At 40.3% G+C, this 25,815-nt stretch overlaps 2 protein-coding genes across 3 annotated transcripts; one reads left to right on the top strand and one right to left on the bottom strand.

Annotated features, from left to right (window-relative positions):
* Positions 1–751: 751 nt before the first annotated feature.
* Positions 752–4,436, top strand: znf414 (zinc finger protein 414). Of its 2 annotated transcripts, none has more exons than XM_034680942.1 (5): positions 752–887; positions 1,088–1,198; positions 2,908–3,013; positions 3,092–3,630; positions 3,738–4,436. In XM_034680942.1, the coding sequence occupies exons 1-5, from the start codon at positions 836–838 to the stop codon at positions 3,815–3,817; spliced, it is 888 nt and encodes a 295-aa protein (XP_034536833.1). In that variant the 5' UTR covers positions 752–835; the 3' UTR covers positions 3,818–4,436. The 2 variants fall into 2 exon arrangements, with proteins under 2 accessions (XP_034536833.1, XP_034536832.1); XM_034680941.1 differs by having other exon boundaries at positions 3,722–4,436.
* Positions 4,437–7,718: 3,282 nt separating this feature from the next.
* On the bottom strand, positions 7,719–25,672 carry mtch2 (mitochondrial carrier homolog 2). Its single transcript, XM_034680511.1, has 13 exons — positions 25,492–25,672; positions 22,519–22,603; positions 21,350–21,456; positions 18,474–18,500; positions 17,947–18,003; positions 16,659–16,716; positions 16,486–16,537; positions 16,340–16,399; positions 15,948–16,041; positions 11,792–11,839; positions 11,631–11,698; positions 11,471–11,546; positions 7,719–8,530 (listed from the first exon to the last, which is right to left on the bottom strand). The coding sequence occupies exons 1-13, from the start codon at positions 25,576–25,578 to the stop codon at positions 8,444–8,446; spliced, it is 906 nt and encodes a 301-aa protein (XP_034536402.1). The 5' UTR covers positions 25,579–25,672; the 3' UTR covers positions 7,719–8,443.
* Positions 25,673–25,815: the final 143 nt, after the last annotated feature.

Below are 25,815 nucleotides of genomic sequence, written 5' to 3'. Positions count from 1 at the left end.
TAAAAGAGCTTACTGACTCAGCAGACCTGATCTCCTTGGCAGATGGTTCCAGAGTGTAGGACCCTTCATTGTGAACACTCTGTCCCCTTTCATTTTCATTTTTGTAACTGGAATGCAAAATATACAGTGTAAACAGGAAATGATAAATGACTGCTGCCGGTAAGACTTGGCTTTAGCCAATCACAAACAAGTCCCATGGTCTTACCCTTTCTGGTTTCTTGAAATTTATTTTGTGATTCTGAAATTCATTTTTTGAATCTGAAATTTATTTTGTGATTCTGAAATTTATTTTTTGAATTTGAAATTTATTTTGTGATTCTGAAATTATTTTTTTTAATCTGAAATTAATTTTGTGATTCTGAAATTTATTTTTTGATTCTGAAATGTATTTTCTGTTTCTGAAATTCATTTTGATTCTAGATTTATTTTTTGAGCCTGAAATTTATTTTCTGATTCATATGAAATAATTATTACCGTTGGCCTTCAGGGCCACCGTAGTGATGAGATAAAAGCATGTAATATCGTCCGAGTTATAGAAATATTTCTGAGGTGATAAAAACATGACTGTACAAGTTTTGTGGTATAATTCTCGGAAGTCAAATTGAGCTACGCAGTTGACCAAACTATATTTCCATTCATACTAACAATAACAAAAATAAAGGGTGAAATTAAAGCTAATTTGTGAAGTTAAAAAAAGGAAAAAGTGTCTTTCCGCCTTGTTCGTGAATGAACACGGAAGTACATTCGTTCTCCTGTCGTCGCATTGCATTCTGGTTCTTGTAGTCGGATTGTAATCCTAAACATTGTTATTGTCTGTGCAGAGCTCTGCAGCACCATGATGTCTGCGGGTAGCACACTGTTTCAGGCAGCTGAGAATGGAAACGGAGGTTTGTTCTGTTCCTCAAACATTAGAGAGAGATGTTCAGAGAGTTACTGCGGAGTCACAGTGTGACTAACAACGCTGATACTGATAGCATAGCGGCCGGTTAGCATGCTAACTAGCCTCTGTCACTGAGATACTGACGTTATGCATGCAGCCACAGAACTCTATACACATGTTAAAGTTGTGTGTTTTTGTGTGTTTCAGGTAAACAGCGGACACCGTGTCCGTTACACGGCTGCAAACGCGTGTACACGGACACGAACTCTCTGGACGATCACGTGAAGGACCACGAGATCCACGCAGAGTGTCTACCTGGTAAGCTTCCTGACACAGAGCTGCATCAGTGGACACTACACTACATCAGTGGACACTACACTACATATCTACTACATGAGAGTAGGGCTGATGCACTACAATGACAAAAGCTCCAAAAGCTCACTGTTATTAAGGGCTGGTGTCATTCACCTGCATGTTCTCAGTGTAGGTTCCAGGGGGAGACTTTAACAGATGTCCCATTGGTTAAACTCTGTTCTTCATACCTGCCAACATTGGACTGTGATAATAGGGAGATTTTCTGGAGTATAGTAAAATCAGCCTATACCTAGCAACCCCGTCCATATATGACCCTGAACTGCAGATTAATACATTTAATAAAGGATATGTAAGTCAAATACTTTAAATGTGTCTTATTTTACAAGGTTTGCAGTAAAATATAGCAATGAAAACATACAACGTTTAAAAAAATCCATGTCTTATAAATAGACAAAATGCATTAACATGTTTTAGAGTGAGAGTAGAGTGAGTCACTGCAGTGAGGAGTAACACACACATACTCCAGGTATGTTTGTGTTGACACGATGTTTTGATGTTAACACCATTATAGTATTATTTCAATGCAGGAGTCTCTGTAACATGAATCTACATCTCTATGTGCTTTTTAAAGTCATTGATCTGAGTCCTTTAAATCATATTTATTACCTACAGCTAAATGTGATCTGACCTACAGTAACCTCTGCATCTTCAGCCTCTGCTGCTTTCTGCTCTTTATTTAAAGAAGGAAGAGATTTCCTCTGCATCTCCACCTGAGGTTATCAGGTAGCGTTTAGTGATGTCATAACTTCACCTGTGATATAGTGATAGTGACACTGTCAGCACTCTGTCATCAGATTCACACAGCTCTAAACTCTCCCGATGAACTTTAAAGAGGATGCTGCGTTATTGCACGCCACAACTTAAGTTAGCTATAAGAACAGGGCTAACCCACTTTAATGAGGGATGATCAAATCTTTAAACAGTGCAGAAGTTTGTTTAACTCAGAACAATCCGTCTAATGAACACTTCGGCTACTGGTGTCACAGATCTACCTGTGTGTCTGTGTTTACCTGCTGTCAGAAACCATCAAACCATCCACAGGGAGAGGAGGGGGGGAGGTTTTTGGGGGTTCGAATATAAGGCTGAAGTAGAGGACTTCTTGAAAACGGTTAGAGATTAGAGGACCCTATTAAAAAATATAGTATAAAAATTAAATTAAGGTTTTAAAAAAATGAAGGTATTAAAATGAAATAGGCAGATTATCGGGAGAAATGACAACTCGGGAGAATAAATTAAAAAGCGGTAGATCCTGCCTAAATCGGGAGTCTTGGCAGGTCTGCTTGTTCAAAGGATGAAAAAGCCTTAAGATTTCTATGAGACAAATGATATTGATTTGATAAAATCACTGAAGCACTGCAGCATTCCCAGACTACTTTGACTGGAATGGGTGATCACTGGAAACACTGAGTTAAGTCAATTCTCCTGCCCCTGCTGACTGTGAAGAGCAGGGAGGAGCTCCATATGCAGAATAGGAGTCGTTTCTATTATTGCAGGATATTAGTCATAATCAGATCTCTCCATTCAGGGTTTGTTTTCTCTGAACCAGTCTTGCTCAGCTGCAAATGCTGCACATTTACTGACACTACTCTTAAAGCAGGAACAGATAAAGCCTGCCTCAGTTCACTTCTATAAACACTGCCTGTCTCTCACAGGGAAGTTGATGCTGTGCTCCACCATTGGCTGCAGTGGTTCCTTCCCCAACATGCAGAAACTGATGGAGCATATGAGGCACCATCACAAACCCAACATATACTTCCTGTGAGTATTCTCAGCAGAGTTTCTTTGACCTCTTGTTTAAATCTTGTCACTGATGAAATCTTGCTTTATTTTCTTCAGGTGTGAGAACTGTCGCACAAAGCTACGATCCTACAAAGGTCTCCTCACTCATCTGCACACCTGTTCAAAAGTGCCGCGGGGGAAACCAAAGCAGCCTGAACCACCACCACCCACTCCAGCTCCAACAAACCCAAACATGCCCCCCATGGCCATGGACCAGGACCCACCACGACTGGAGTCCATGTCCACATCCCAACAACCCCCCCCTCAAATCCAACACACAGATGGCTCCTTACCTGCTGCAGCTCCTCAGCCGGAGTCTGTGGCCCCCCCTCATCTTGGTCCCCCTTTCTTGCCTGACCCTGACCCCTCCCCTCCCCAGCTTGTTCCCCAGCAGCTCCTGGCAGAGTCGACCCCTCTGCCTCAGCTCAAGAAGGAAACATCTGAAGTGCCTCCATCTCTAAACCTGGAAGGTGACGCAAAGGTGTCCGACCCTCCTGATGTCAAGGAGCAGCACCAGGCACAAAGAGGGTCTATTGAGACCACCCACCCTGCTCCCCAGTCTCCTCCTTCCTCAGCTGTTTGGAAGAAGAGTCAAGGTGGGCTCCTCCTCCTCTCCTCTTTGTGTTTCGTGTTTTTTGTGAACTTAAAATTGTTTGTGAGTCATAAATCTGTCCTCTCGTTCATCAGCTCTCTCCTCCAGCAGACGAGTCCTTTGGGAGCACACTAGGGGGCGCTACACATGTGTTCAGTGTGGCCACGTTTCAACCAACCGTAAAGATATGACTCTACACATCAGCACTTACCACGGTGTGAACAAACCAGGAGACACAGAGACCTCTGCAGCCATGTCATAGTGTCGAGGAAGGGGGATTCCCTCCAGACGTCATCTGTCCTTCATCAAATGTTCTGTAGAGTTTTATTTCTAGAGCCTCTCCACACTCCCGGTGAAAACCTGCAGCAGTGTTTTTAGAAAAATGATCATCTAAAACACTTTCATGACTTCATATCAGATGTCAGACTGCAGGTTCATTCACTCATCTCTCCTCAAACACCTGAAGGAACTTCCTTAACCCCTGTTTGCATCTTCTCTGTAAATGATGAACCCTATATGTTTGAATCTGTGAACAGTAACTCCAGCTAAAATCTGACTTTAGTTTTAGTATCCAACATTTACGTTACATAAAGCACTTAACAGGCTTCTCACTGTTAACCTGGCTGCAGACTTTCAGCTGATTTCATGGTGTATGGTGATCGGTTTAGTTTGAAGCTCTGATTTAAACTGCTGTGAATTAACGTGGATGAACTAGTCAAACTCCCCTCACCCCAGGTACCCCAGACTGCAGCTCTGCAGTGTTCTTCTTTTGTACTGTGCCAATAAAAACCCTAAGCTGTTTGCAACAGATCCACTGGAAGAGTATATTTTGACTTATGTGAAGTGAACTGTCTCTCTCAGCTACATGTCCTTTGGGTCCTGCTGTTCAAACCTTTAAAAGATAACCACAGTTTTTACATTTTGTTCTTTTAGGAGGAGGTTCTCTTACACCTGCCTTCTGTATGTTTCATCCAGTGTTCATTCATTTTTCACAGATTGTCTTCAGTTGTTAAATAATCACATTTGGTGCTACAGTAGGCATTTAGACCTACAAGTTCAATAAGTGGGACTAAGAAATAGGGTTGCAAAATTCCGGGAATTTTCAAAGTTGGAAACTTTCCATGGGAATAAACGTGAATTTATGGGAATTAACAGGAATAAAACAGGGATTTACTAAATTGAAGGTTGGCTCTTAATAGGGAACTAAAATATAGTTGGGGAAAATATATGTTAGCATAATCCTGACTAAAACAACCAGATTTCATCAAGTACAGTTGAATATCTCTGCTATTCCTCAATCACATGCACATAGCACACTACTTAATGCAGGGCTATTGAGACGCACTGTGCATTCCTCCATCACATGCACAGATGAATCCTGCAGAGGCTAGTCTTGAGAAGCTTGAGGGAAGATGCTCTTTTATCTGCATGTTGAATGGGACTTTGTTGGAGGGAGAGCGGCTCTTTTCATTTAACATTTTGAATGGGACTTTGTTGGGATTGCATTTTTGTTAATTTTTAACTCAACATTCATGTTTTTGTTCTTCAATGAAAGAATTGATTGTTCAATAAAATATCTAACACTTGATAAAGTTCTACTTCAATCTGTTTTAATTGTATTATTTTGGATGGATGTCTGCTTATAACAAAACAAATACTTATGCTTGGATATGATACCTTTACATTAAATTACCCTCAATTCCCAGTTCATTCCCATAATTCCCATTGAAAGTTTCCAATTTGGAATATTTCCCAAATTCCTCTCTTTAACTTCCCATGGAAATGTTCCACCCCTTTGCAACCCTACAAAGAAATGAAAGTCTCTCCAGCTCACTTAAGTGTTGTGTACGTTTAAGGAGAAAATATATCTCTTCTTTTGGCTCATAAGGAAGATGATAAAACAGACTCTTTAAACTTACAATCCATTTTAGTTTCACTTTTTAGGGGGAGGATTATTTGAAGCTGCCTCCAAAGATGAAACTCTGCAAGCTATGCCATTGAAAAGAATGTCCTGTCTTCTATTTGACCATGGCTTATTTCCCCTCCAAAACATTAGCCTTTGTAAACAACATACAAATATTATCTAAATTTGAACTTCATCTAATTCATTTTTCATGTCTGTTTATCTACAGTCATGGCCAAAAGTTTTGAGAATGACACAACTATTAATTTGCACAAAGTCTGCTGTTTCAGTTTTTATAATGGCAATTTGCATATACTCCAGAATGTTATGAGGAGTGATCAGCTCAACTGCAATTAATTGCAAAGTCCCTCTTTGCCTTGAAAATGAACTTTATCACCAAAAACACATTTCCACCGCATTTCAGCCCTGCCACAAAAGGACCAGCTAACATCATTTCAATGACACACAGGTGTCACACACATTAACACAGGTGTGGGTGTTGATGAGGACAAGGCTGGCGATCAATCTGTCATGATTGAGTGACAGGACACTTTAAAAGGAAGATGGTGCATGACACCATTGTTCCTCATCTGTTAGCCATGGTTACCTGCAAGGAAACACGTGCAGCCATCATTACATTGCACAAAAAGGGCCTAACAGGGAAGTTTATAGCAGCGAGTAAGATTGCACCTCAGTCAACCGTCTATCAATTATCAAGAACTTCAAGGAGAGAGGTTCAATTGTTGCCAAACAGGCTCCAGGGCGCCCAAGAAAGTCCAGCAAGCGCCAGGATCGTCTCCTGAAGGTGTTACAGCTGCGGGATCGGGCCACCACCAGTGCAGAGCTTGCTCAGGAATGGCAGCAGGCAGGTGTGAGTGCATCTGCACGCACAGTGAGGCGAAGACTTTTGGAGGAAGGCCTGGTGTCAAGGAGGGCAGCAAAGAAGCCACTTCTCTCCAGTAAAAACATCAGGGACAGACTGATATTCTGCAGAAGGTACAGGGACTGGACTGCTGAGGACTGGGGTAAAGTCATTTTCTCTGATGAATCCCCTTTCTGATTGTTTGGGGCATCTGGAGGAAGGCTTGTTCGGAGAAGACGAGGTGAGCGCTACCATCAGTCCTGTCTCTTGCCAACAGTGAAGCATCCTGAGACCATTCATGTGTGGGGTTGCTTTCGGTCAAGGGAGTGGGCTCTCTCACAATCTTGCCTAAAAACACAGCCATGAATAAAGAATGGTACCAGAACGTCCTCCGAGAGCAACTTCTCCCAACCATCCAAGGGCAGTTTGGTGATGAAGAATGCCTTTTCCAGCATGATGGAGCACCTTGCCATAAAGTAAAAGTCATAACAAAATGGCTCGGGGAACAAGACATTAAGATTTTGGGCCCTTGGCCAGGAAACTCCCCAGATCTTAATCCCATTGAGAACTTGTGGTCAATCCTCAAGAGGCTGGTGGACAATCAAAAACCCACAAATTCTGACAAACTCCAAGCATTGATTATGCAAGAATGGACTGCCATCAGTCAGGATTTGGTCCAGAAGTTGATTGACAGCATGCCAGGGAGAATTGCAGAGGTCTTGAAAAAGAAGGGTCAACACTGCAAATATTGACTTATTGCATGAATTCTGTGTAATTCTCAATAAAAGCTTTTGATACTTATGAAATGCTTCTAATTGTATTTCATTATACCATAGAAACATCTGACAAAAACACCTAAAGACCCTGAAGCAGCAGACTTTGGGAAAATGTAATATTTGTGTCATTCTCAAAACTTTTGGCCATGACTGTAGTTTTAAGGAGATGTGTGGCTGGCTGCTGAAGGAGACGTCAGGGATTGGCTGCCACATCTTGGATGTCACTGAGATAGTGTGCTCAACATTAAGTTCCTGCTGATACAAGGAAAGTGTCACATTATTTAGAACATAAAGGGCTAGGTTGCAATATAATTGGTTGGAATCTTTGCTTATAATCATGCCTAACATCTGTGGCTTGTATGCTGAAGAGGCAAAATTTGCAGACAGTGCATCATCTCTTTAAAGCTCTCTAAAGTGCCAGCTCTTTCCTGTAACCCAGAGACTGTGATGGCAGCTGAGACACCCTAACCTGATGATGTGCATGACCCCATTTCCCTTGTGTTTTTCAGGTGCATTCACCACTCCCAATGTGCACACCTTTACAAGAAAGACAAGGTCAAAAAAGCATGTTTTATTCGGGTCAGTCAGAATGAGTTGATACAAGCACTTGACCGTTCAGACGGCTGATGGTTTGGTCAGCTTAGACTTCACCGTCCTGCCTCTGTACATCCACACATGCTGCAAAAAAAACATCACCATCACCTTCATCACCTCCGACTCTTCCCCCTCTGCTCATGAACACTACACGCCCGCCAGGCAGTGTGCTTCACAATAATTAACACAAGACGATACCACATGACAAGAGGTCCCACTCAATCATTAACGTGTATTATTAGACATTACCACATGCAGACTGAAATGCTGTTTTCAACAAACAAATCCCATCACATGGATGAAGAGGGGTCATTATTAATAGATAATCTAGATTAAAAAACACAGGAGAGGGGGGCCTTCACATTGGTCTGCTAAAGCATTATTCAGACAGGTTGTTTGACGCAGGATCTTATAAAGAGAAATGGAATAACGCTGTGTTTCATTGTCTTACAACCCTGCTCTTATAATCTGTAAATTTCTGTTAACAAAACCTGCTGGAAATGAACGCGTTTGTATTTCACACGGTGCAGGCTGTCAAGAAAAGAAAGGAAATCAGTAAACAAGTGCATACAAAAAAAGAAGAAAGGATTAAGTGCCGACTGTCCAACCCCCCAGATCAGGCAATGTTGACTTTTTTTTTCTTATTATCACAACTTTTGTTCAGCTCAGTTCTCTTGAGGCTTTAAAAAAATCTCTTCTGCTCAATTGCATACATCTTTCCTGCTGGAAGCTTCCGGAAAAATAAACTGTTGCCTCTGCTCATGTTGCCCTGCAAAGAGAGGAGAAGCGTGTTTAGTGGCGGCACAACATACATGTAACAACAGTGAAATCATCTCCAGTGTGTTGCTGGCCTGAGCCTCCTGCTTAAGTGTGGTGGATTGTGGGTAATGTAGTAGACCTGTAGTCAAAAACAAATAGAAGAGGAAGAAGAGTATGATGGTGTACACATTCTCGCGGTGTGTGTGGCAATAAAAGTGACCCGGTTCACAAGGGCAACTTGTCTCCTCTGTATGTTCTTGATAGAGGTAGGGATGTAAGGATATATTACAAGACGGTAAAAAATGATACAAATAAGGGTGGATTAAAATCGATTCAACAACATTTGTATCTGGATATTATTTTTAAACAGTATCTGTATTATACTCTGCTTGTTCAACATCATGAAGTCTCTTGCTGTTCTCTCGTCACTCTCTGAGTGGAGGTGTTTTAACTTTAAAGCATGTTTCAGAATCAGCTGACTGAAGGTGTTGATCACAGTGGAGACGCTCAGCTGGGGTCTGCAGCTGAGTGACAGGTCTCCACGAGCGCTTTTTATCTCCACAGCCGGACTGATTCTGACCCGGTTGAGCCCCCTGCTGACACCTGACCACGTTTAAATGCTTATTTTTCTCAATAAGAAGGAGAAAACTGGACACTGAGTCCAAAATCTGATCCTGTTCAGTTGTCCTGTTGCAGTAAATCCACATGTTGTAGTCTGAATCTTCACTCTATGACCATGAGTCCACAGAGATTATTTATAAGCCTGCTCCTCATGTTGATATTCAGCGTGTTAACATGTTGAACACCTCAATATGATCTGTAGCTGTTTAATACTGTCAGTAATATACACTGTGTCAGGAAAGAACATTTGATTTAGGGGAAAAAACACGTCATTATTTTTGACATGGAAAACATTCACACTTTTTTAATGATTAAACGATAATTGATCGTTAACATTTCCAAAGATTGATCACAGAAAAAACTTCAAATTTAAATCCCTAATTTAGAGATTGACCTTATTTGTTTTAATATTTAATACTTTCATTTGGGAATTGTTCACTTTCCATTTCTCTAGAATTGTTCTGAATTTTCCAACAAAGTATTTTTGTACAGTGATTTTAGTTTTTTTTCAAGGTGCTGAAAAAAAGTGTGCAGTGGTTTAATTTGAGTTACAACACACCTTCAAAATGAAAAAGGATGACTTTGTTTACAAAGAAATATAAGAGAACAAATATATATCCCAACTGTCCATATCTGAGAATTAAAATAAAATAAGTTATTTAAATTTTGAGTTCAATCCAGTTTTATGAAAATCATTAGAGAATCATGAGTGAATCGTATTGTAAACCAAAAATCGGGATTCAAATCGAATCAAGGGTTGAGTGTGTCCTTACATCCCTAGATAGCGGCCTGGACTGCTAGTTACCAGCAAAAACAAACAAGCTCAAACAGTAGTGTCGTTTCCAAAGGATAAAGCAGTTGGGTGTCATCTCTCACTGGAGCGTGACACTGAGTGTGGATTTGGTCCTCAGTCACTTGTGTTTGATAAGTGCATGAAGAAACCTACTACTGATGAGTATGAAGAGGAGGGAGGAGTAACGCAACAACAAGAACCTCATTTCTGGACTCACATATCTGGTAACAAGTGTAAACGTCTGAATCAGGAGTAAAAACTGCAGCTTAGGCTCGAGACTCGTGAGTGCATATTAGCTAAAATGGTATTAAAGAAGGTGTGACTGTATGCCACCAATGCCTAAGAGAATGCTGGACAGTGGGTTAGGTTCAAACTAGTCTATCCATTTCTGGAGCACTTTAAAGCTGAGAGGTGATCTATGTGTGTAATAGATAAACAACAATTATTTTACATTACAGACCTCTTGATATCAAGCTCACCCTCTTCAGGTGTTGACATTCATAACTCTAATGTAACCAAGAAGAACTTTCTTCTTTGAAACTCGCACACAATCTCTAATATTCATTTATTTTAAGTTCTCTCAGATGTCTCACAGGCTTCTGACACCAGCGGTGCAAAGTCGAGTTACATTTTTAATGACGTCATCCACTGTTTGTAGTCAAACTTTGAAAGATGAGATTAGTTCTGCTTTATGAACAGTCAAACTGTTGTTTATTCATACACCTGTTTGTTGTTGTTGCTGTTTTTTTTTTTGCTTGCTTTTTTTCTCTTCTTCTGCTTTTTATTGTTAACATAATTCATATTCATTAGTTTGTTCCAGAGGGAGAAGAGGGTCAAAAACAAAGCATTAATAAAAAGGTTATGATTTGCTGTGATATTTCATTTGACCTCAAAAACAACAACAATATTTAAAAGAAAAATATTTATTAAAATATTATGAATATCAAGAATTTATGTGCTGTTTTCAACATGCAAGGACATCTAGGACTAGAAGTTTGCCCTGTGGTCCAGCAGAGGGCGCTCTTACACTTCACAATCAGCTCGGCCTTTATTGACCCATCACTGTACTAATCCAGTTCATGGATAAAATGGAGGAGGGTAGAGGTGAGTGAAGCTAATAAATCAATAACCAAACAAATCACGATTATGTGAGAGGTTGATATTTGAAATAAATGGCTGACAGATTGTGAGGTTGGACTTTGTGATGGCTGTAAACACTGTTTAAATACTGAGACATGTTAAAATGCAGCATTAAGGGGTTATAATCATTGTTTTGTATTGAGTTATTCTGTTTTCATATTATGATTGGATTCAACAAGTTTTCCTTTTATGTCATTATTATTGTAAAGTACACTGAGTTGCCTTAGTGTGCCTTTGTTTTTCCATAAAGCTATAAAAAAGCAATAAAAGCTTTACAGATAAACACTGTTTGTACGCCATAACCTGAACTGTGATCAGCCTGCTTGTGAATGAACTAAAAACCACTTCAGTGTCTAAAGAGTTATTTGCATGTGTTTGGTGTGTGTATATATTTACATCTCTGCTTAGATGCCTCCAGCAGTCCACCCAGGTGGGATATACGGATGCATAGGGGGGCAGGCCTCCAGCAAGCCTGCAAAGAACAGCACAACCTTCAGTCTGCTAAATCAAACACTTCTGAAGGTTTAAAACAACCAATGAGAAGCTGACAACTCACCCGCAGTTATTGACCGCCATGAGGTTTGACACCAAAACAAAAGGGTACGTGAGCATACTGGCGAAGAACTGCAGGAGGAGAAGAAGAGCAGGAAGGTGATTAAACAATAAAAAAGGTAGAAAGAGACAGACTGGAGGAATTCTGATGCGTGTCACACTCACCCCTGTCACAGCCTGAGAGCAGTTCTTGATTTCTCCTGTGTGACTCATCTGTGTACGATAGATCAACAGCATTAGTTTGAATGTAAAGACAGGTCAATTCTGTAGCACTGTATCTGTAAGCCACAGAAGGAATGTCTGCACTGACTACCAAAAAGAGAAGACGGTGTGAAGTCAGCTGAGAAAATGAGCCTATGATGACTGAAACGTTATCCAACCTTTGCTATTTTTGATACAGAATGATGTTCATATAGTTCATTATGGTTCTTTAGTAAGTAACATCTATGACAGAGCAGGGTTTGCTTTAGGGTGTGGCTCGCTTATAGATAAGACGTAGGTTTAACGCCCTCTCACCCTCATGTGGTTCTTGTTCTTGATTTTAAAAATGATAGTGAAGACCAGAAGACAATCTGAGGCTTCAGAACAAACCAGTGTGTGACGACAGGAGACCTTTACCACTAGACCGTCTAATCCAAGTGATTGTTTTTTCTTTATTGCATTTATTTCAGAAAGTAAAGGGGACACAGTAAGAACAGAGAGAAAGAGAGTGTGGAAGAGGACAAACAACACTTGAAGTATAATTTACAGCCTTGGGTCAGATCCAGAACTACAACTGTTTTATTTATTTATGTGATGCGTTTTGGGAATGTATTGTTCTTATTGATTGTTGAGTGTTTGAACAGACTCTGTGAGTCAAAGGTCAAAATCAAGCTTTGTTTTTATGACTCACCACCATAAGTGAACCCTTTTATAATGTGTCGCTCACAAGCGTTGGCCAAAGAGCTTTCTGTTTTTATGCCCTTAAACTGTGAAACTCTCTGCCTCTGAACATTTAAACGGCGAGCTCTCTAGGTGTTTTTAAAGTGAACTAAAGACTTACCTTTTTAATCTGGCTTTTAACTTGGGAGTAATTTCCTTGTATCTCTGGACTGCATTATTACCATTATGAGCATTGTTTTAGCATCATTTTTATTATTTCATTTTATTCCATTTTTTTTATTTTAATGTAATTTTTGGTAATGATCTGATTTTTTTTAAATTGATTGATTTTTTTAAATTAATTTTATTTTTAATATTATATTTTTAAGTATATCACATTCCTCTATCTTGTATCATTTTATCTACTGCAGCCGTTTTCTGTCTCTGTTATTCTGTGAAGCACTTTGGACTGCATGCTTGAATGTATGAAAGGTGCTATATAAGTACAAATGAGTTGCGTTGAGTTGGGACGAGAGTCTCTGTATTTTAACCACTGCCCCTAAAGATACTGGTACATCAGCAGCAGCTACTACTGTTTAACTGCAGAATAAAATGTAGGTAGATTCATTTGGATATTATTCACATCAACTGTTCACCTAGGCCGGTCTACATCAACTCAAAACAGCCATGAGTAAAAATACATTTTTCAGGCCTGTGATTGGTGTCAGATCCAGAAAGCAGAGATGCTTGAAAATGAAAAGTAAGATCACATTTAGTCTGCAGATGTTCTGAAACTATCTGTGTGTCACTAAGCAGCCTATTTACCCCTTCTGTCAAAGTCTGTATTTGGTATCCATGATTGATGTGTGATCTCTTTAGGTTCCCTGATCTAAGTGACCATTAGGGCTGTCAACGAATATTCTAAATTCGAATATTAAAAGAAAACGGAGATTCGATTGTGAAAATGAATATTGGACTGTGGAAAAAAACACATCAGTGGCTGCTTTGCGAGTGGGCGCACTGCATGATGGGTCAGGGACAGGTCACAGGAGTCACACATGCACAGCGTGAAGCAGACAGCAGAGAGAAATCTTTCCGTCCCCGGATCCTCAGTGCGCTCTGAACGCTTCTTTTCCTCCGCTGGGAATACAGTGAATAAAAAGAGATCGGGCCTCTTCACATGTGGACTGTCTTCTTCACATGTGGACTGTCTTCTTCACATGTGGACTGTCTTCTTCACATGTGGACTGTCTTCTTCACATGTGGACTGTCTTCTTCACATGTGGACTGTCTTCTTCACATGTGGACTGTCTTCTTCACATGTGGACTGTCTTCTTCACATGTGGACTGTCCTCTTCACATGTGGACTGTCCTCTTCACATGTGGACTGTCCTCTTCACATGTGGACTGTCCTCTTCACATGTGGACTGTCTTCTTCATATGTGGACTGTCCTCTTCACATGTGGACTGTCTTCTTCACATGTGGACTGTCTTCTTCACATGTGGACTGTCTTCTTCATATGTGGACTGTCCTCTTCATATGTGGACTGTCTTCTTCACATGTGGACTGTCTTCTTCACATGTGGACTGTCCTCTTCACATGTGGACTGTCTTCTTCACATGTGGACTGTCTTCTTCACATGTGGACTGTCTTCTTCATATGTGGACTGTCCTCTTCATATGTGGACTGTCTTCTTCACATGTGGACTGTCTTCTTCACATGTGGACTGTCCTCTTCACATGTGGACTGTCCTCTTCATATGTGGACTGTCTTCTTCACATGTGGACTGTCTTCTTCACATGTGGACTGTCCTCTTCACATGTGGACTGTCTTCTTCATATGTGGACTGTCCTCTTCATATGTGGACTGTCTTCTTCACATGTGGACTGTCTTCTTCACATGTGGACTGTCCTCTTCACATGTGGACTGTCTTCTTCACATGTGGACTGTCTTCTTCACATGTGGACTGTCTTCTTCATATGTGGACTGTCCTCTTCATATGTGGACTGTCTTCTTCACATGTGGACTGTCTTCTTCACATGTGGACTGTCCTCTTCACATGTGGACTGTCCTCTTCATATGTGGACTGTCTTCTTCACATGTGGACTGTCTTCTTCACATGTGGACTGTCTTCTTCACATGTGGACTGTCTTCTTCACATGTGGACTGTCTTCTTCACATGTGGACTGTCTTCTTCATATGTGGACTGTCCTCTTCATATGTGGACTGTCCTCTTCACATGTGGACTGTCTTCTTCACATGTGGACTGTCTTCTTCATATGTGGACTGTCCTCTTCATATGTGGACTGTCCTCTTCACATGTGGACTGTCCTCTTCACATGTGGACTGTCTTCTTCACATGTGGACTGTCTTCTTCACATGGGGACTGTCCTCTTCACATGTGGACTGTCCTCTTCACATGTGGACTGTCTTCTTCACATGTGGACTGTCCTCTTCACATGTGGACTGTCTTCTTCACATGTGGACTGTCCTCTTCACATGTGGACTGTCCTCTTCACATGTGGACTGTCTTCTTCATATGTGGACTGTCTTCTTCACATGTGGACTGTCTTCTTCATATGTGGACTGTCTTCTTCATATGTGGACTGTCTTCTTCACATGTGGACTGTCTTCTTCATATGTGGACTGTCTTCTTCATATGTGGACTGTCTTCTTCATATGTGGACTGTCTTCTTCACATGTGGACTGTCTTCTTCATATGTGGACTGTCTTCTTCACATGTGGACTGTCTTCTTCATATGTGGACTGTCTTCTTCACATGTGGACTGTCCTCTTCACATGTGGACTGTCTTCTTCACATGTGGACTGTCTTCTTCACATGTGGACTGTCTTGTGTTTTTGGCAAATAACCTGTCAGGCCTAAGACCCTGCATTGACAGTGGACTAAAAGAGCCCGACGATCAGTGACACTGGGATAAAATGCAGTTTTTCCTCTTTTTTTATACTAGCACCAAGAATGTAAGTGGACTATTTTTTCGTTTTTAACTTTAACTTCAATTATTGTTAATTATATTTGCTTCAATCACTGAATGAATCCTGCCTATATTAGGCACAAGAGTCGGGACCTTTAATTGCTTGCACAAGTCTTGTTCAGCACTCACTCAGCGCACTGCGCACAGAGAGGGGAGGGGGGCGAGCGAGCGAGAGGTCTCCGGTCTTCAAAGTGTTTTGGTATAGACCATTAGGTCCTTTACTTGTTTTGTAATGTGTAGGTATGTTTTAGGCATGTTATATCTTAAATAAATAAACTGATTTGTTTTGAAGTCTGCCTTCAGTGCAGTGTTTCTTTGAGTTTCTTCCACAAAGCAAACGAGGGGGGTCGGGTTGTTCTGCAGACTTGAGTGCAATAAAAGTATGCATAGTGAATGTATCCTCCCGATGCACTGCATAATCAGCTCAAGTATTGATTGTTGGTGTAAAAGAAGAAAAGCAGCATACCGAGTCATCGATGGCGTACGTATTGATGAGGTGAGCCAGGAGGTTACAGATCCACAGAGACAGGACGTCACCGAGCAGGCGAGGAATCAAACCACTGAAAATAAAGAATACAAAATTACTAATTTAACATCATGAAGAGGAAATCCAATCAATACTCAGCCCCTAACTTCACATAACCTGAACAAACACAGCCACACAATCACTGCACTCAAAGGTTATCTCATCCTCTGAGCGCTCTCCTAATTCTGAGAGGATTCATCAATAAAAGCTCAACACTCAGAAGTGATGATGATTGATTAAGTCGACAGCTCACTTTTCCACTTTGATCAGGAGGGAAACTTAACACTGTGAATTAAAGAGAAGAAGAAGAAAACAAGAAGAGTCAAACTCACGCAAAGAAGCCCAGGATGCCTTCTTCTCTGTAGACTGTGACGATGGAGTCAAACACTCCACTGAGGACAGAGGGGAGTGTTTAAGTTCTCAACATGTTTCAGGTCGTTTCACAGTGATTAGTTTCTCACATGTCAAAACTCCTTACCTGTATTTTGTTTCTCTCCCGATAAATTGGACCATACATCTCAAAGTAATCACTGAGAACAGACGGAGGAGAACACATTAGACATTCAGAGATGGAGAATAGTGTTTAAAGTCGTAGAGAGCGAGTTGAAGCCATGTGAAAGTTTGGAGCTGTTGCAGACGTTCAGGACGCACCATGAAAGGGATGTGTGACAACAGTGGCGCAGGAGCGAGCGATCATCTCTTTGGTTGTCTGTGGAGACAAATACAAATCAGAAGAGGGGAATATAGACCTCCTAAAAATCAGGTTATTGTGCAGAGCTGAGAAAAAACTGCAGGTTTGTGGACACCTTGTTGGATATCCTCTCTCACTGGAGCGTGACAGTGAGGGTGGATCAGGTCCTCAGTGCACGAAACATTCTAATGATGAGTATGAAGAGGAGGGAGGAGTAAAGCAACAACAGGCACTTCATTGTAGGACTTACATCACTGACTTTCAGACTAACCATTAGGCTTAATGCACACCCCAGTGTTTTCTTATCTTTGTTCATCTCCCCATCTAAACACACAATCAGATGAGAGGCAACAGAACGAAGTCCTGCTCACATGAATACATTTGGAATTTCAGTTTTGTGAATAAAGAGGAAGATTGTTTGGATTTCCTGTGTATGGTGGACCTCAGTTTTGTAAACATGAGCCTGCTCGAGTCACAGAGCAGGAACAGGAACAGGAGGAGGAGCAGTAATGGCAACAGGAGAGGATCTAAGATTCAGTGTGAGGAGAACCACACGAGAACTGAGCGAGTGTTCACATCACTTCATAGTGAATGAGATGAAGAGGAAGACGAGGAGGGCAAAGAAGACAGAGGAAAGGATGAAGAAGAAGAAGTCAAAGCAGAGAAAGAAGTAGAGGAACTTGATTAAGCCCTGAGGGGAAATGAAAAAGTCTTCTTCCTCTTTTTCTTATGATAACATCATGTGAACATGACTGTAGATATGGTGAGATAACCGATATGTGAAGGTTATCACCATACACTGTATAAATATGTCATCACACATCACAGGCTGTAACAAATCAGGAGTGGTGATGAGAGAAAGCTTTGATACATGTGTGTCAGTATCAGCTGTGCTTTCTATTGAAACTGAAATTAAGACTACACTCTGTTTTCGATGAGTACGAGTTTTGAAGCTTCACTGAAAACTGAAACAAATGAAATCAAGATTCACTTTCCCAACCAACAGACATTTACAGAAAGTTTTAATAACTTAAAAAACCTGCAAGTTTCTCTTTAAGTCACAGAGATGAAACATGATCTAGACTGCATTTAGAGAAGTTCAAGTTGTGGGAGATCTTTGTTGAGCTGTTGTTTCTGAGTCTTCCTGACAGCTCAGAGGTTTTGATTTTCATAGAAGGATAAATCACAATTGTTTATGGTTGGTGTACTTGCTCTTGTTTGGTGTTGTTGTCAGTAGTAGCACCTCACCTCATTGACAACATGCTGTAGGGAGCCCTCCACAGCCTTCTGCTGACCACCCAGTGCCTAAACAGAGAAAAATCACCATCAAACACATAAGTGAGGACTCTATGGAGACAGACCGTCTTTTCTTTTCTGTGTTTCTGACAGACGCTTAAACCCGGATGATCTGCTTTGAATCCCTTTCTTTGTCATTTACAGTTTGAGACATGATGACGACAAGTGAGCTGCTGGAAGACTAAAAATTAAAAACAGAAGTCTCCTGCACCGTGACCATCTCTCTGACATTTTTCCTAGCTTTAGTATTTACTGAAAGAAAGATTTAACAAATCAAACTGTGTTTCTGAGATGTAACGCATGTTTAACCAATGAAAAAAAAAAAAACAGCTCTGTTATGCTGCCAGCTTCTTGAAATAACTTCCTCTTCAACAGATTATATCATCAGAGATTATCTTCCTCATACCACAAACTGAACTTCTAGAAGCCAACGTCCACTAATTAGCTGAATGTAAAAACTAGCAGAGAGGAATTCTTACCTGAGCTGCTCCTGGTTCCTGACATTTCTGCAAGAAAGTAAGAGTTCACATTTGAAGTCTGTGCATGAAACAAAACTATGGCTGTTTTTGAAACCGCCTGTTACACACATCTACGAATGTAGTAGACAGTACATACTGCATACTACATACTGTGTTTGAAGGTAGTATGTAGTATGACTGTTCTGTTGGATCTGTGTTGCAGTACGCTGGGCCAGACGTCACTGGATTTCTGGTTTCAGAGAGCGGAAGTAAACAACGGCCAAGCTGGTAGCAAAACTGCTTCTTTAGCATCACTGATGATTTAAAAAGTTAAGAAGTGGTTTATATGGAGTTTAATCATTTTTACAGCACATAAAAACTGAGCGCCCCCGTCAGAAAATAAGAAAAAAGAAGAAGCGGAAGGTTAGCGCTGTGCATTGTGGGAAACCACATGCGAGGGAGACTGGTGTGAGGCATACTGTGAAATGTTCCCAAATCAGTAGACATCGGGGAGTTTTGGCATACTGCAGGTTTTGCGCTTGTTCACATACTACATACAGAATTTTGTTAAATCAGTACGTACTGCTAGTCTAGTAAGTGGTTTTGAAAACAGCCGTGAGCCACATTTAAAGGTGACATATCACGCTTTTTTCATCAATATATATTGGGTCTAAGAGGTCCCCAAAACATGTCTTTAAAGTTTATGCTCAAAAAAACACTTTGAAATCAGATTTTGGTCTGCCTGAAAATCCCTCTTCTTCAGTCCTCCTCAGAACACTGTTTTCCCTCTGACCACGCCCCCTCAGGAAGTGGATGTGCCCTCGGCTCTCCGGCACGTTGATCTAATGTTTACATGTTGGCTGAATATACACGGCTGCTCACAGATCACATTACTTCATCTGATCCAGAATCTGATCCTGACGGAGAGGCGCCTGTAGCAGGACCTTCCTGAAGGATTGGTCACAGATTTAGTGTTTCTTGTTGTTTTATTTATCAGCATGTAGACGTGTGTCTTGGTACACAGCTACGAACATATAGCTATGTGGCTATGCTAACTAGCGCTAGCACTTATCCATGACAAATAAAAATCATCCACTAGATCTTCAAATCTGCAGGCCTGGGGAGTAAAATGGACCTCTGCCAGAAAGGCAGCGGGACCTTTTCTGAAGGATTGGTCACAGATTTAGTGTTTCTTGTTGTTTTATTTGTTAGTATGTCGATGTGTGTCTTGGTACACAGCTACAGCTACGCTATGTAGCTATGCTAACTAGCGCTAGCACTTATCCATGATAAATAAAAATCGTCCACTAGATCTTCAAATCTGCAGACGTGGGGAGTTAAACCGACCTTTGTGTTTATTAAGACAGCCTACAACTAGCATGCCTCCCTCCTAAGCTCCTTGTTAGCACACATGTGCAGGTAATGAAAAACAGAGGAGGGGTTAAGTTGTATTTTATACAGTCTATGGGCTGAACAAGCTCCAAGCTCTGACTCCGTGACAGACCGGATATTGTTGTTACGTAACAAAAACACGGAAGTCTGAAATGGCTGGTTTCACACACATTTACAGAAAGGTGGAGAAATCAGAACAGGGGCAGAATGGATTTTTTTCATTCTGGGGGGTTTGTAGACATGCCAGGGAAACATAATTCAGGTAGAGAACCATTAAAAAATTCAATTTTGCATGATATGTCACCTTTAATAAAGCGGCTTAAACAAATTGAAAACAGTGCATGTTTTATACATACAAACCCCATTTATTTGAGGTATATACTAGGGCTGAACGATTTTGGAAAATAATCTAATTGCGATTATTTTCCTTAATATTGCGATTGCGATTTAATATGAGATTATTTTTTCAAGGTCCTCTCCTCATGTATTTTTCAACAAACACAAGCAATAAATCAATCTGTATTATAGTAAAAAAGATCAGATGTATTATACACAAACTGTTCTTTCTCATAGGCTAGACTTATTTTAAGATAAATGCAAATGAAGCATGAATTAATATGAAAGACGCTTTATTTATCTACTTCAATTACAGTTGTAAACTTACCAAATACTTTGACTTGGAGTCTTGTAAGTGTTCACCACAACTACTTAACAACATTCTGCCAATCAAGTGTTTGAAGTTTAAAGCATGTTTGGATGTGAGTCAGCTGACTGAAGGTAATGCGCACAGAGGAGACGCTCAGCTGGGGGCTGCGGCTGAGTGACAGGTCTCTTTTTTTCTCCGCTGCCGGACTGATTATGACCCGGTTGTGCTCCTGTCTGACACCTGACCACGTAAACATGCTTTTTTTTCTCAATATGAAAGAGTAGACAGAAAACTGGACTCTGTGAGTCTAAAATATGATTCTGTTCAGTTGTCCTGTTGCAGTAAATCCACATGTTGTCTGGGTCTTCACTGACTCTATTTTGCACGCCTCAATTTGATCGGTTCTTCTGCTGAGGTCATTTTTAAAGATGTCAACAACAAAACAACAAATCCAAACTGAGCGTGGCTGAAGTTGTTTTCTTCATCCCCCGCTCGCACGTGTCTCGTTCTTTGGAGACTTTTGGCCGTCGGCAAACCAGCTGAAAGGTTCATTACAGCACCTACTGCATGCATGTCACGTAAGGTTGCGTCTGTGTACATCAAACTTTTTTTTTTTTTTTTTTTTTTTTAAATAATCGCAGCCTTTACATCGCGATGTCGGTTTGAATTCGATTAATCCTTCAGCCCTAGTATATACACACTGAATGACCAAACTTTTATTGTGCTGCATTAAATATACCTCAGCAACACTTTGAGAAATGCTTTCAGGAAGATACTTCTAACCCCACACAGGTGGATCATTCAGTCTTACTTTAATCTGAAGGAAAGATGTATGTGATCACATTATTTAATGGCCTACCTGCACAACTTTGCTGTGCACAATGGTGCCGATGGTGCCGGCACAGAGCCTCGGACCGAGGCCGTTGAAGAGACCCGCTTTCCCATCGATCTTAATGATGTGTTTTGCTGAAATGATTGGAAAACACAGGAGCAAGATATTTTTATAAGCATGATAACAAAGAGTCTATTCCACCAGAAGAGGAGACAGCTGTCCTGTGACAAACTGCACAATGTTTATCTGCCATGACATTTATCCAAGGATGAAAAATCGTTCAAACCAGGGCCGTCTGTTTTGCAAGATACCAGACAACAACTAAATTTAACCATCCAGACGCTCATGCAAACTTCCAATAATGGGAAATGTTGTTTCTTTGCTTTGTCAAACGAGCAGCTTCATGACAATCACAAATTAAAGTTGAAAGAGTTTAATGTTTGGCTGTGTGTTGGATCAAAACTGAGTTATATGCAAAGTGTGTTCAAAGAAAAATAATAAACAGCACACAGGACTCAGTATCTAGTTATTTCAATCTCTGAAGGAAGTCTAATGACAGAGACCAGCACAACACACCAGAACACGGGTGACAGCTTGATTTTGCACAATTTCTCATATCAGCAGTGGGTTAAAGTAACGTACTGATCAACAAAGCATCACATCAACAGACACAAAAAGATGGGTAGGTTCCTCACAATCAAACAGCATTTTAAGTTTATTTTAGACGTAAGGGATGCAAACACACTCGACCTGACCTGAAGGATACAAACAGTTCTTTGATGACAAACACTGAATGTAAACCAAACTTAGTTTGCTCAGAGGAAACGTCCACAGGCAACATCTAAAGGAGAACACAGCCTCAGAGACTTCTCTGGGCTTATTTTTATTCCTGTTTGGTACAGAGAAATGTTTTATTCATCTACTATTAGGAGCATCATATTGTCACTGATGCATGGTGAGAAAAACGTGGTCATGCTACCACAGCCCCAGAATCTGACATCCTCAGGTCTGCAAGAAGACACACGAGTGACGCCACTTTCAGAGTCTGATGAGATCAGAGCTGATAACACTTCCATCACTAACGCTGCTTCACACAAAGAAAAGCTTAGAGAGACACGTCTGTCTGCCTTCTCAAGATGCAATGTGATAAATACATACAAACATATGTGCATGTTTCACTGCTGCAGCAGACTTACCATAAGCAAACAGTCCTGGCAGCTGGTAGACTTGTCTGCCGAACAGGTTCCTGCCCAGGCTCGGAGGGAGGGGCTCATGTCCTACCTATCAGCACATGCACACAATATAAAAACAGAGTGATAAGCAAATTGCATGCTAACTGCTCTTTGTGCATACTTTCAGAATGTCCTGGCAGCTCACTTCTTTCTCCTAACTTTACAATACAATCACACCAAACACAATCACTTCTAACAGAGGTGTAAAGTGAAATTGACAAAATATGACACAAGTAACACAGGAAGATGTTAAATAAATAAATAAATAAATAAATACATTTTAAAAACTGTAAATTGTTAAAAGGAAAACTCTTTTCATCGTCTATGTGGCGTCAAATCAAAAGACAGACCTGAACAGTGTTCAGGCTTAGGATTTACAAATATTAGTTTAAGAATAAAAAATGTAATAGTTCCAGAGACTATCATCTTATCTTTATAATGTATTTATTCTGATGCTTTAACAAGCCCCTGGTAGTAATGCAGAACAGCTGTCTGACAGCAGTGTAGGGCATTTGAAAGCTGTTTTCTTTTTGAGACTAAATAACAAAAATAACAACAAAATAATCAAATAATATCTTTCAAAATAACATAAGAAAGCACACGTGCTAGTTGCTGGTGAAACAGGTTTGACTCTGTGAGGTCCCGAACTGGAAAAAAACACAGACTTCTGCAGAGACAAAGTTCTGGGATAACTTCTACCAAAAATGTGGTGAAGTGCAAACTTTAGAGCTAAAAGTAGAATAGATCATTTCTATATGTATGTCATACATAACTAACATATCTACAACTGTGCACAGTCATCAAATGGGTCTCTCTCCCTCTCCTTATGTCTAGTTAGTTAGTGTACAAATCATTACTAAATCTTTATTTTATCATTTAATAAACAATTCAAGCTTTAGAACCAAAACATGTCAGTAAGTCAGGTTTGACATAGTCAGATTACACTACAAAAACTCAGAATCTTACCAAGTGAAATTGTCTCATTTTTAGTCAAAATGTCTTATCCCTCTTGATTTAAGATAAATTTACTTAACAAGTAACATTTGAGCAAGATAGAGGGCCTTGTTTTAAGACATCTTAAATATCTTGTTTGGAGAATCAATCAGAAAACAGCTCCATTGATAAAAGAAAGAAAGAAAGAAAGAAAGAAAGAAAGAAAGAAAGAAAGAAAGAAAGAAAGAAAGAAAAGGTGTTTTAGCTTAATTTGAGTATTTTGAGATATAATGTCTTCTCATAGTGAGCTGGATATACTAATATTCAGTCATGTTGTTTTTTAGGATAAGCCAGCTATGCTCTAAGTAGGTGTTTCATTGTGTGCATGTAGTTTGAGGATGAATATTTTGATCTGATTTAGAAGAAACAGTGTCCGAAAACTGTAACCCACCCTTAAAAACAACTACTTTTCGTTCTTTCTTTTATCAATGGAGCTGTTTTCTGATAGATTCTCAAATAAAATGCATTTACTTAAATCAAGTAAAGTGTTTGTCTTAAATCAAGATTATCCGTCTTCTACAAATAAGATCTCAGCTTGAAAAATGTCTGAAATGTAAAATAAACCTTGTTTCTTCTAAATTACAACTCAAAACAAGATCATTTCAAGATTGTTTGACTGAACAAGATATTTAAGATGTCTTAAAACAAGTCCCTCTATCTTGTTCTAATGTTACTTGTTAAGTACATTTATCTTAAATCAAGTGGGAGAAGACATTTGGACTAAAAATGAGACAATTTCACTTGGTAAGATTTTGAGTTTTTTCAGTGTAGTGAGAAAAACTATCTTATCAGGTACAAAATAATCTAATTTCTACCTTATCTGAGATATTCAATCTTACTTGGATTTCAGTTTGCCGTGTGTAAGTCAGGTTTGACAGTCAGGTTATTACTCAAAACATAAAGTGAAAATCCTCCCCAAAATAAACTAAATGTCTCATTTTGAATGTCTAAATGTTCAGAATAAAACATACACTGAGAGCAGGACTAAATATAAACCATTAAACCCCTTATATTAAAGGATGTCATTCATGTTCTACTGTGTCAGAATGAAACTAAAAGAGTGTCTCAAACTTCCTGGTCTCTGTTGGAGGCGTTAGCCTGACTTGTTGACAGTTTTTCTCTGTGTTTAGTTTCTTCACATGCTTCAGATACTCTTCGACCTTAAAAAGGAACAAACTTTGAGTTTTAAACATCTTAGACGGACACCAAAGCTGAATGATTAAACACGACGTTAGCTGGTTAGCTGGTTAGGTGTAAGCTAGGTGTGAGCTAAGTGTGAGCTAAGTGTGAGCTCAGTGGGCCAAAGGGCACCGGGCAGTAAAGGACCAGGGTCAGTTCATACTGGGCTCTCCATGTAGACACTGCTGCTGCTGTATATGTATTTATCATAACACATGGGGGGAAACTCAGCTAGGAACCCCCCTGCTCTACTGGAAACACACACATCCAGAGAGTTAGCTTCGTTAGCTCGCAGAAAGTGAACCAGTAGAGACAGCCTACAGTTCATTCAGTCTTCATTCACAGTGTGCATGAAGAAAACAGCAGATTAAACTATGCATATCAGATCAGCATGAGCTCTAAACCCAGTGTACACACACCTCTGTCACCTGCTGCAGACTGTGTATCATGCAGAAGGTCATAGGGACAACACACGGACCGGTCTTATACCCTCTGTTTTCATCTCAGCGTGTTATTCTGTGAGGTTTCGATGAAAGCTGAATTAAAGAGAGCACAATAAGGAGTGATCACAGTGTGTAAGTGAAGCTCTACACTGCACGGTCATTCACTGATCAGCTGGAGAAGAAAACACTGCGTTATTCTAAAGGAGTTTCCTCTGCAGGCTGAGCTCAGCTCTCCTGTTTCTACAAACACACACAAACAGAGACTGAAGCAGCTCCAGGACCAGAACACATCCACAGTCTGCACCAACACATGCCCCCTTACCTGGATCAGGACTTTGATGTACATCAGAGGGTGGGAGAGGACAGTGAGCCCTGATCCCAGCAGTACTTGGCCACACGTGTCCGCCATTTTTGGAGAGACAGGGGAGACAGGAAGCTCTTCTCTTTCGTCTTGCGTCACAACAGCCGACAGTGCTCATCCTTTATGTACTGACGGCGGTACCGCCACCTAGTGTTCACAGTGACACATGCGCTTTACATCTTTACATGTCCAGAATGGTATGGAGAGAATATTGTGTCTTTAATATGCAATCAAAAATAATGGATTTGAGAACAAAAAACAATTTTGCAAACAAAATTATGATTT

Source organism: Notolabrus celidotus, chromosome 3 (assembly GCF_009762535.1).
Source record: "Notolabrus celidotus isolate fNotCel1 chromosome 3, fNotCel1.pri, whole genome shotgun sequence".
Taxonomy (NCBI): Eukaryota; Metazoa; Chordata; class Actinopteri; order Labriformes; family Labridae; genus Notolabrus; species Notolabrus celidotus.
This window is presented reverse-complemented; position numbering and strand designations above follow the sequence as displayed.

Coding starts and splice junctions, on each gene's coding strand:
- znf414 (XM_034680941.1), top strand. CDS start 836: ATGATGTCTGCGGGTAGCACACTGTTTCAGGCAGCTGAGAATGGAAAC. Junction 888..1,087: donor AGCTGAGAATGGAAACGGAG/GTTTGTTCTGTT, acceptor TGTGTGTTTCAG/GTAAACAGCGGACACCGTGT. Junction 3,014..3,091: donor AAACCCAACATATACTTCCT/GTGAGTATTCTC, acceptor TATTTTCTTCAG/GTGTGAGAACTGTCGCACAA.
- mtch2 (XM_034680511.1), bottom strand. CDS start 25,578: ATGGCGGACACGTGTGGCCAAGTACTGCTGGGATCAGGGCTCACTGTC. Junction 22,604..25,491: donor ACATCAAAGTCCTGATCCAG/GTAAGGGGGCAT, acceptor ATGTGCTGATAG/GTAGGACATGAGCCCCTCCC. Junction 16,400..16,485: donor GGGAGAGAAACAAAATACAG/GTAAGGAGTTTT, acceptor CTCTGTCCTCAG/TGGAGTGTTTGACTCCATCG.